The sequence below is a fragment of the Ixodes scapularis genome, unplaced genomic scaffold, assembly GCF_016920785.2.
Source record: "Ixodes scapularis isolate PalLabHiFi unplaced genomic scaffold, ASM1692078v2 PGA_scaffold2__306_contigs__length_199485367, whole genome shotgun sequence".
Lineage (NCBI taxonomy): Eukaryota > Metazoa > Arthropoda > Arachnida > Ixodida > Ixodidae > Ixodes > Ixodes scapularis.
The window spans coordinates 54,927,885-54,938,409 of NW_024609857.1; the positions used below are offsets into that span (position 1 = coordinate 54,927,885).

Here is a 10,525-nt window from a genome sequence, read left to right on the forward strand (position 1 = left end):
ACGATGCATCATGAGGCCTTTTAAGGTTACACAACTTGATAAAAGTGGAATTGTTATTTTTAATGCTAAGTTTATATTTCATTATTAGATTAAAATTGTATAAGTGCTGGAAGGGAAGCACATTGAGTGAAGCAAATAATTCTTTTGTGTGGGCATCGATGGGGCATTTACTATATGACGAATAGCTTTTCTTTGTAATAAATGCAACTTAGTTTTGTTAGCTTGTGACGTCACTCCCCAGACAAGGTTGCAGTAGTTTATATGGGATGCAAAAAGAGAGTTGTAGAGCATTAGCTTGACTTTAGTTGTTAGTATTTGTCTGAATCTACAAAGTATACCGCAAGCCTTTGCCAAGGTCCCAGCAACACGGTCCACGTGTGCATTCCAGCTTAAATATTGATTAAAAGTTATTCCCAGTGCTTTGGCTTCATTTGTAACTTTTATCATTTCTGATCCAAGCTGTATATTAATATCGCGAGTTATTAATTTTTGCACAGGCGCAAATAGTACGGCTTTTGTTTTTGAAACATTAATTTCTAAGACGTTTACCCTTGTCCACTCAAGCAGTTTATTCAAAGTAACATTAGCCAAACTAACGAGATCATTAATGTTATTTGACTGGAAAAAAAGACTGGTATCATCTGCGTAAATTAAGCAATTTGTGCACTCAATGGAATTTATTATATCGTTGATGTAAATATGAAACAACACTGGTCCCAATACACTTCCTTGTGGGACTCCCGAATGGACACTTAAAAGAGGAGAGCGTTTTTCGTTAATTACAACACATTGTTTTCTATGGGTTAAGTATGATTTTAGAAGGTCGCCAGGGATTCCTCGGAAACCGTAATGATCTAGTTTAGTGGATAGTATTACGTGATTAACTCTATCAAATGCTTTTGAGAAATCAATAAAAATACCTAATGTCAATTTATTGTTCTCAAATCCGTTTAGTATGAATTCTTTTTGTGTCAGTAAAGCTAATTCAGTCGACATGTCTCGACGGAAACCGAATTGCCGCTCCGTAAGTATTGAGTGCTTGTCGCAGAAGGAAGAGACTCTTTTGCATATAATCTTTTCTAAACCCTTCGAAATAACAGGCAGTACTGAAACCGGACGATAATTCGAAAAGTCATTTTTATCGCCAGATTTAAACAAGACACTCACTCTAGCGCGCTGCATGCTTTCCGGAAAAGTCCCCGTGAGTAAACAAGTGTTGAAAATATAACAAAGCACAGGCGCTAAGATGTCTAATACAAACTTTATAGGTTTAATTTCTAAATCATCAATGTCACGGGCCTTGCTATTCTTGAGTGTCATAAAAGTAGAGCAGATTTCCTCACAAGTTGTCGGCGCAAAAAATGCCGTATTTGAGTTAGGCGTTCCTAGAAATCGTTTTACTCCACTGCTATCAGTTCCAGACACCACTGAGACTAAATTCGTAAAATATTTGTTAAACACATCTGCAAGCTCATTGCCCACTACTGTTTTATTATTTACTGTTAAGCGTAGTTCTTCATTATGGTGAAAACCACAGTTTAAAAGTTTGTGGATTTCGCGCCACAAAACCTCACTCTGAGTACTTGAGAATACATTCTCGTAATATGCCTTTTTAGCGCTACGCAAAACTTTCGTCACAAAATTTCTATATTTTTTGAATTTGGAAAGATCATTCAAGTTTCTCGTTTTGACAAATTTCGAATATAAAACATCTCTTTTCTTGACCACTCTAAAGCAATCATCTGACATCCAAGGCTTCCGTAATTTTTTAGATTTCCTTACTTCCTTTAGCTTAAAGCAAGTATAATAAACCTGCTTAATGATGGCTATGAAATGTTCATAAGCTTCCTCAGCATTTGTAGATTCAAGCACTATACTCCAGTCTATGCTTGTGATTTCACCTCGAAAAATTTCCAAAGTTTTGGCATTAATTTCTCGCATTATATACGACTCAGTATGTCGTGCCTTTCCCTTGAAAAATTCACTATCTTTAAAAGACATGTAAGTTGGAAAATGATCACTTAGACATGTTATAACCCTACCCGACGTTACATCGTCATTCATGTTATTTGTCAAAAACAAGTCCAGGAGGCTTTCAGAGTGACAGCTAATTCGCGTGGGCTCAGATATAACATTCCTACAGGAGAAGGATTCAATAAGTACCTGAAATTCACGTGTGGCTGCCGTATTCTGCAATGGATTTATGTTGCAGTCGCCGCCTATAATAACGCGCAAACCATTTGTACTCACAAAGTCTAACAACCTATCCAGAAAATCAAAAAAAAAAATTTTAGATTTCCGTTAGGAGGGCGATAGATGACAGCAAATACATATGTTTTGTATTGAAGCGTCAGAGTTAATTTTTGAAAAATCTGATAGCAGGCTGCATGACAATTGCTCAGACACAAACTGCTCAGACACAAACGTCGATCATGTCTGCTTAAGAAAAAACTCTTGTATCCAGTTAGGCTTAGTACATCGCCTTCGCATGAGTACCATGTTTCGGTAATCATAATAACTTGAAACTTAAAGCGAAATTCACCAAGAAACATGGTCAGTTCATCATCCTTATTTCGTGCAGACTGTGCATTACAATGCAGAAAGGCTAAACAATCACTGCTACGAGGGCGCGCGATATCTCTAGGTGCAGCCATCAAAAAAAGAAACAGATAAGCATGCAGAAAATGCGGACTAAGCCTCGTTAGGGCCTGCAGCTGTGTCACTCATTTTCGCCAGGTCGGTTTCACGAGTAATTTGGATTGCGCGGGATGTTTCTGTTTTTCGTACGAACACTTTGCCGTTTTTTGTCCACGCGAAGCGCCAATTCATTTCCCTCTTTTTTGCAATTGTCATTCCTAGCAGCTTTTTTAGTTTCGGGCACAGTTGCTCGTTCAAAAAGATTGGCTGTCTCACGGAGAAGCCTATTTCATCCGTTGAAACCCTTATCTTTCGTGCCTTCCCAAGGACTGCGTCACGCTTATCACGACTCTTGAAGACCACCACAATGTTGGAGGTTGTACCGGCGTTTACACCTGAGTTTTGACAACGATCGCCTTCAGCACTTTGGCCGGAATTACTGCTCTGGCTTGCAGTACTGTTCCGTGCAGGAACACGGTGGCAGATCTCAACATCGTCCCCCGTTATAGGTTCCTCAAGTGCACCGCCAACCTTACCAAGCACTTCGACTAGGTCCTCGTTGCTGTCGTGAGGAATGCCTTTTATTTCAATATTTTTTTTTCTGGAGTATTGATCCAGAGTCGTGATACGCATGGCGTTTTCGTTTGCCAGGATTTTGAGTTGTCCAAGCTCACGCGCCATCTGCTCGTTTAATGCTTTGAGGGTGGCATTTTCTTTCTTTAGGTCAGCACATTCTTTCCGGAATGTTTCAACATCTTTGTTCATGTACTCTAAGCTAGCCTTCAGCTCTCTAACTTCCCTGCGCACCTCACGTTTAAGGTCAGCAATGTCACTTCCCATTGCACACAATCAGCGCGTATTACAGTACCGATACACAAAATAATGAAGAACAGTTGGCAGCAGGGGCAACGGAGATAATAAAAAAACAATTTTAGATATACAAATTGCAACAAAGTATCACAGCCCCACCTGCGAAATAAGTTGAAAGTCAGCGTCCGTTCGCTCCGTCGCCTCCGCTGCCAAGTGATCGCCGAAGTGGCCGCGGTGTCCTTTTCACGAAAACGGAACCAGGATGGCCAAGCACGTGATCCCACGAGGGCGGGCAGTACAGTGCAGTTGCACTAGTCGTTTGGCTTCTGGCGATTGTTCGCTGCTATCTTCGCTTGCCACGGGATGCTGTTGAAGCCTGCGAAATAAGCTGAAAGTCAGCGTCCGTTCGGTCCGTCGCCTCCGCTGCCAAGTGATCGCCGAAGTGGCCGCGGTGTCCTTTTCACGAAAACGGAACCAGGATGGCCAAGCACGTGATCCCACGAGGGCGGGCCGTACAGTGCAGTTGCACTAGTCGTTTGGCTTCTGGCGATTGTTCGCTGCTATCTTCGCTTGCCACGGGACGCTGTTGAAGCCTGCGAAATAAGTTGAAAGTCAGCGTCCGTTCGGTCCGTCGCCTCCGCTGCCAAGTGATCGCCGAAGTGGCCGCGGTGTCCTTTTCACGAAAACGGAACCAGGATGGCCAAGCACGTGATCCCACGAGGGCGGGCCGTACAGTGCAGTTGCATTAGTCGTTTGGCTTCTGGCGATTGTTCGCTGCTATCTTCGCTTGCCACGGGATGCTGTTGAAGCCTGCGAAATAAGTTGAAAGTCAGCGTCCGTTCGGTCCGTCGCCTCCGCTGCCAAGTGATCGCCGAAGTGGCCGCGGTGTCCTTTTCACGAAAACGGAACCAGGATGGCCAAGCACGTGATCCCACGAGGGCGGGCCGTACAGTGCAGTTGCACTCGTCGTTTGGCTTCTGGCGATTGCTCGCTGCTATCTTCGCTTGCCACGGGATGCTGTTGAAGCCTGCGAAATAAGTTGAAAGTCAGCGTCCGTTCGGTCCGTCGCCTCCGCTGCCAAGTGATCGCCGAAGTGGCCGCGGTGTCCTTTTCACGAAAACGGAACCAGGATGGCCAAGCACGTGATCCCACGAGGGCGGGCCGTACAGTGCAGTTGCACTCGTCGTTTGGCTTCTGGCGATTGTTCGCTGCTATCTTCGCTTGCCACGGGATGCTGTTGAAGCCTGCGAAATAAGTTGAAAGTCAGCGTCCGTTCGGTCCGTCGCCTCCGCTGCCAAGTGATCGCCGAAGTGGTCGCGGTGTCCTTTTCACGAAAACGGAACCAGGATGGCCAAGCACGTGATCCCACGAGGGCGGGCCGTACAGTGCAGTTGCATTAGTCGTTTGGCTTCTGGCGATTGTTCGCTGCTATCTTCGCTTGCCGCGGGATGCTGTTGAAGCCTGCGAAATAAGTTGAAAGTCAGCGTCCGTTCGGTCCGTCGCCTCCGCTGCCAAGTGATCGCCGAAGTGGCCGCGGTGTCCTTTTCACGAAAACGGAACCAGGATGGCCAAGCACGTGATCCCACGAGGGCGGGCCGTACAGTGCAGTTGCACTAGTCGTTTGGCTTCTGGCGATTGTTCGCTGCTATCTTCGCTTGCCACGGGATGCTGTTGAAGCCTGCGAAATAAGTTGAAAGTCAGCGTCCGTTCGGTCCGTCGCCTCCGCTGCCAAGTGATCGCCGAAGTGGCCGCGGTGTCCTTTTCACGAAAACGGAACCAGGATGGCCAAGCACGTGATCCCACGAGGGCGGGCCGTACAGTGCAGTTGCACTAGTCGTTTGGCTTCTGGCGATTGTTCGCTGCTATCTTCGCTTGCCACGGGATGCTGTTGAAGCCTGCGAAATAAGTTGAAAGTCAGCGTCCGTTCGGTCCGTCGCCTCCGCTGCCAAGTGATCGCCGAAGTGGCCGCGGTGTCCTTTTCACGAAAACGGAACCAGAATGGCCAAGCACGTGATCCCACGAGGGCGGGCCGTACAGTGCAGTTGCACTAGTCGTTTGGCTTCTGGCGATTGTTCGCTGCTATCTTCGCTTGCCACGGGATGCTGTTGAAGCCTGCGAAATAAGTTGAAAGTCAGCGTCCGTTCGGTCCGTCGCCTCCGCTGCCAAGTGATCGCCGAAGTGGCCGCGGTGTCCTTTTCACGAAAACGGAACCAGGATGGCCAAGCACGTGATCCCACGAGGGCGGGCCGTACAGTGCAGTTGCACTAGTCGTTTGGCTTCTGGCGATTGTTCGCTGCTATCTTCGCTTGCCACGGGATGCTGTTGAAGCCTGCGAAATAAGTTGAAAGTCAGCGTCCGTTCGGTCCGTCGCCTCCGCTGCCAAGTGATCGCCGAAGTGGCCGCGGTGTCCTTTTCACGAAAACGGAACCAGAATGGCCAAGCACGTGATCCCACGAGGGCGGGCCGTACAGTGCAGTTGCACTAGTCGTTTGGCTTCTGGCGATTGTTCGCTGCTATCTTCGCTTGCCACGGGATGCTGTTGAAGCCTGCGAAATAAGTTGAAAGTCAGCGTCCGTTCGGTCCGTCGCCTCCGCTGCCAAGTGATCGCCGAAGTGGCCGCGGTGTCCTTTTCACGAAAACGGAACCAGGATGGCCAAGCACGTGATCCCACGAGGGCGGGCCGTACAGTGCAGTTGCACTAGTCGTTTGGCTTCTGGCGATTGTTCGCTGCTATCTTCGCTTGCCACGGGATGCTGTTGAAGCCTGCGAAATAAGTTGAAAGTCAGCGTCCGTTCGGTCCGTCGCCTCCGCTGCCAAGTGATCGCCGAAGTGGCCGCGGTGTCCTTTTCACGAAAACGGAACCAGAATGGCCAAGCACGTGATCCCACGAGGGCGGGCCGTACAGTGCAGTTGCACTAGTCGTTTGGCTTCTGGCGATTGTTCGCTGCTATCTTCGCTTGCCACGGGATGCTGTTGAAGCCTGCGAAATAAGTTGAAAGTCAGCGTCCGTTCGGTCCGTCGCCTCCGCTGCCAAGTGATCGCCGAAGTGGCCGCGGTGTCCTTTTCACGAAAACGGAACCAGAATGGCCAAGCACGTGATCCCACGAGGGCGGGCCGTACAGTGCAGTTGCACTAGTCGTTTGGCTTCTGGCGATTGTTCGCTGCTATCTTCGCTTGCCACGGGATGCTGTTGAAGCCTGCGAAATAAGTTGAAAGTCAGCGTCCGTTCGGTCCGTCGCCTCCGCTGCCAAGTGATCGCCGAAGTGGCCGCGGTGTCCTTTTCACGAAAACGGAACCAGGATGGCCAAGCACGTGATCCCACGAGGGCGGGCCGTACAGTGCAGTTGCACTAGTCGTTTGGCTTCTGGCGATTGTTCGCTGCTATCTTCGCTTGCCACGGGATGCTGTTGAAGCCTGCGAAATAAGTTGAAAGTCAGCGTCCGTTCGGTCCGTCGCCTCCGCTGCCAAGTGATCGCCGAAGTGGCCGCGGTGTCCTTTTCACGAAAACGGAACCAGAATGGCCAAGCACGTGATCCCACGAGGGCGGGCCGTACAGTGCAGTTGCACTAGTCGTTTGGCTTCTGGCGATTGTTCGCTGCTATCTTCGCTTGCCACGGGATGCTGTTGAAGCCTGCGAAATAAGTTGAAAGTCAGCGTCCGTTCGGTCCGTCGCCTCCGCTGCCAAGTGATCGCCGAAGTGGCCGCGGTGTCCTTTTCACGAAAACGGAACCAGAATGGCCAAGCACGTGATCCCACGAGGGCGGGCCGTACAGTGCAGTTGCACTAGTCGTTTGGCTTCTGGCGATTGTTCGCTGCTATCTTCGCTTGCCACGGGATGCTGTTGAAGCCTGCGAAATAAGTTGAAAGTCAGCGTCCGTTCGGTCCGTCGCCTCCGCTGCCAAGTGATCGCCGAAGTGGCCGCGGTGTCCTTTTCACGAAAACGGAACCAGGATGGCCAAGCACGTGATCCCACGAGGGCGGGCCGTACAGTGCAGTTGCACTAGTCGTTTGGCTTCTGGCGATTGTTCGCTGCTATCTTCGCTTGCCACGGGATGCTGTTGAAGCCTGCGAAATAAGTTGAAAGTCAGCGTCCGTTCGGTCCGTCGCCTCCGCTGCCAAGTGATCGCCGAAGTGGCCGCGGTGTCCTTTTCACGAAAACGGAACCAGAATGGCCAAGCACGTGATCCCACGAGGGCGGGCCGTACAGTGCAGTTGCACTAGTCGTTTGGCTTCTAGCGATTGTTCGCTGCTATCTTCGCTTGCCACGGGATGCTGTTGAAGCCTGCGAAATAAGTTGAAAGTCAGCGTCCGTTCGGTCCGTCGCCTCCGCTGCCAAGTGATCGCCGAAGTGGCCGCGGTGTCCTTTTCACGAAAACGGAACCAGGATGGCCAAGCACGTGATCCCACGAGGGCGGGCCGTACAGTGCAGTTGCACTAGTCGTTTGGCTTCTGGCGATTGTTCGCTGCTATCTTCGCTTGCCACGGGAAGCTGTTGAAGCCTGCGAAATAAGTTGAAAGTCAGCGTCCGTTCGGTCCGTCGCCTCCGCTGCCAAGTGATCGCCGAAGTGGCCGCGGTGTCCTTTTCACGAAAACGGAACCAGAATGGCCAAGCACGTGATCCCACGAGGGCGGGCCGTACAGTGCAGTTGCACTAGTCGTTTGGCTTCTGGCGATTGTTCGCTGCTATCTTCGCTTGCCACGGGATGCTGTTGAAGCCTGCGAAATAAGTTGAAAGTCAGCGTCCGTTCGGTCCGTCGCCTCCGCTGCCAAGTGATCGCCGAAGTGGCCGCGGTGTCCTTTTCACGAAAACGGAACCAGAATGGCCAAGCACGTGATCCCACGAGGGCGGGCCGTACAGTGCAGTTGCACTAGTCGTTTGGCTTCTGGCGATTGTTCGCTGCTATCTTCGCTTGCCACGGGATGCTGTTGAAGCCTGCGAAATAAGTTGAAAGTCAGCGTCCGTTCGGTCCGTCGCCTCCGCTGCCAAGTGATCGCCGAAGTGGCCGCGGTGTCCTTTTCACGAAAACGGAACCAGGATGGCCAAGCACGTGATCCCACGAGGGCGGGCCGTACAGTGCAGTTGCACTAGTCGTTTGGCTTCTGGCGATTGTTCGCTGCTATCTTCGCTTGCCACGGGATGCTGTTGAAGCCTGCGAAATAAGTTGAAAGTCAGCGTCCGTTCGGTCCGTCGCCTCCGCTGCCAAGTGATCGCCGAAGTGGCCGCGGTGTCCTTTTCACGAAAACGGAACCAGGATGGCCAAGCACGTGATCCCACGAGGGCGGGCCGTACAGTGCAGTTGCACTAGTCGTTTGGCTTCTGGCGATTGTTCGCTGCTATCTTCGCTTGCCACGGGATGCTGTTGAAGCCTGCGAAATAAGTTGAAAGTCAGCGTCCGTTCGGTCCGTCGCCTCCGCTGCCAAGTGATCGCCGAAGTGGCCGCGGTGTCCTTTTCACGAAAACGGAACCAGAATGGCCAAGCACGTGATCCCACGAGGGCGGGCCGTACAGTGCAGTTGCACTAGTCGTTTGGCTTCTGGCGATTGTTCGCTGCTATCTTCGCTTGCCACGGGATGCTGTTGAAGCCTGCGAAATAAGTTGAAAGTCAGCGTCCGTTCGGTCCGTCGCCTCCGCTGCCAAGTGATCGCCGAAGTGGCCGCGGTGTCCTTTTCACGAAAACGGAACCAGGATGGCCAAGCACGTGATCCCACGAGGGCGGGCCGTACAGTGCAGTTGCACTCGTCGTTTGGCTTCTGGCGATTGTTCACTGCTATCTTCGCTTGCCACGGGATGCTGTTGAAGCCTGCGAAATAAGTTGAAAGTCAGCGTCCGTTCGGTCCGTCGCCTCCGCTGCCAAGTGATCGCCGAAGAGGCCGCGGTGTCCTTTTCACGAAAACGGAACCAGGATGGCTAAGCACGTGATCCCACGAGGGCGGGCCGTACAGTGCAGTTGCACTAGTCGTTTGGCTTCTGGCGATTGTTCGCTGCTATCTTCGCTTGCCACGGGATGCTGTTGAAGCCTGCGAAATAAGTTGAAAGTCAGCGTCCGTTCGGTCCGTCGCCTCCGCTGCCAAGTGATCGCCGAAGAGGCCGCGGTGTCCTTTTCACGAAAACGGAACCAGGATGGCCAAGCACGTGATCCCACGAGGGCGGGCCGTACAGTGCAGTTGCACTCGTCGTTTGGCTTCTGGCGATTGTTCGCTGCTATCTTCGCTTGCCACGGGATGCTGTTGAAGCCTGCGAAATAAGTTGAAAGTCAGCGTCCGTTCGGTCCGTCGCCTCCGCTGCCAAGTGATCGCCGAAGTGGCCGCGGTGTCCTTTTCACGAAAACGGAACCAGGATGGCCAAGCACGTGATCCCACGAGGGCGGGCCGTACAGTGCAGTTGCACTCGTCGTTTGGCTTCTGGCGATTGTTCGCTGCTATCTTCGCTTGCCACGGGATGCTGTTGAAGCCTGCGAAATAAGTTGAAAGTCAGCGTCCGTTCGGTCCGTCGCCTCCGCTGCCAAGTGATCGCCGAAGTGGCCGCGGTGTCCTTTTCACGAAAACGGAACCAGGATGGCCAAGCACGTGATCCCACGAGGGCGGGCCGTACAGTGCAGTTGCACTCGTCGTTTGGCTTCTGGCGATTGTTCGCTGCTATCTTCGCTTGCCACGGGATGCTGTTGAAGTCTGCGAAATAAGTTGAAAGTCAGCGTCCGTTCGGTCCGTCGCCTCCGCTGCCAAGTGATCGCCGAAGTGGCCGCGGTGTCCTTTTCACGAAAACGGAACCACGATGGCCAAGCACGTGATCCCACGAGGGCGGGCCGTACAGTGCAGTTGCACTCGTCGTTTGGCTTCTGGCGATTGTTCGCTGCTATCTTCGCTTGCCACGGGATGCTGTTGAAGTCTGCGAAATAAGTTGAAAGTCAGCGTCCGTTCGGTCCGTCGCCTCCGCTGCCAAGTGATCGCCGAAGTGGCCGCGGTGTCCTTTTCACGAAAACGGAACCAGGATGGCCAAGCACGTGATCCCACGAGGGCGGGCCGTACAGTGCAGTTGCACTCGTCGTTTGGCTTCTGGCGATTGTTCGCTGCTATCTTC

The 10,525-nt window shown here is 51.6% G+C and overlaps 1 protein-coding gene across 1 annotated transcript; it reads right to left on the reverse strand.

Annotated features, from left to right (window-relative positions):
* Window positions 1-2,691: 2,691 nt before the first annotated feature.
* LOC120842077 lies at window positions 2,692-3,477 on the reverse strand. The gene has a single exon (XM_040213105.1). It carries the CDS (start codon window positions 3,475-3,477, stop codon window positions 2,692-2,694), a length of 786 nt encoding a protein of 261 aa, XP_040069039.1.
* Window positions 3,478-10,525: the final 7,048 nt, after the last annotated feature.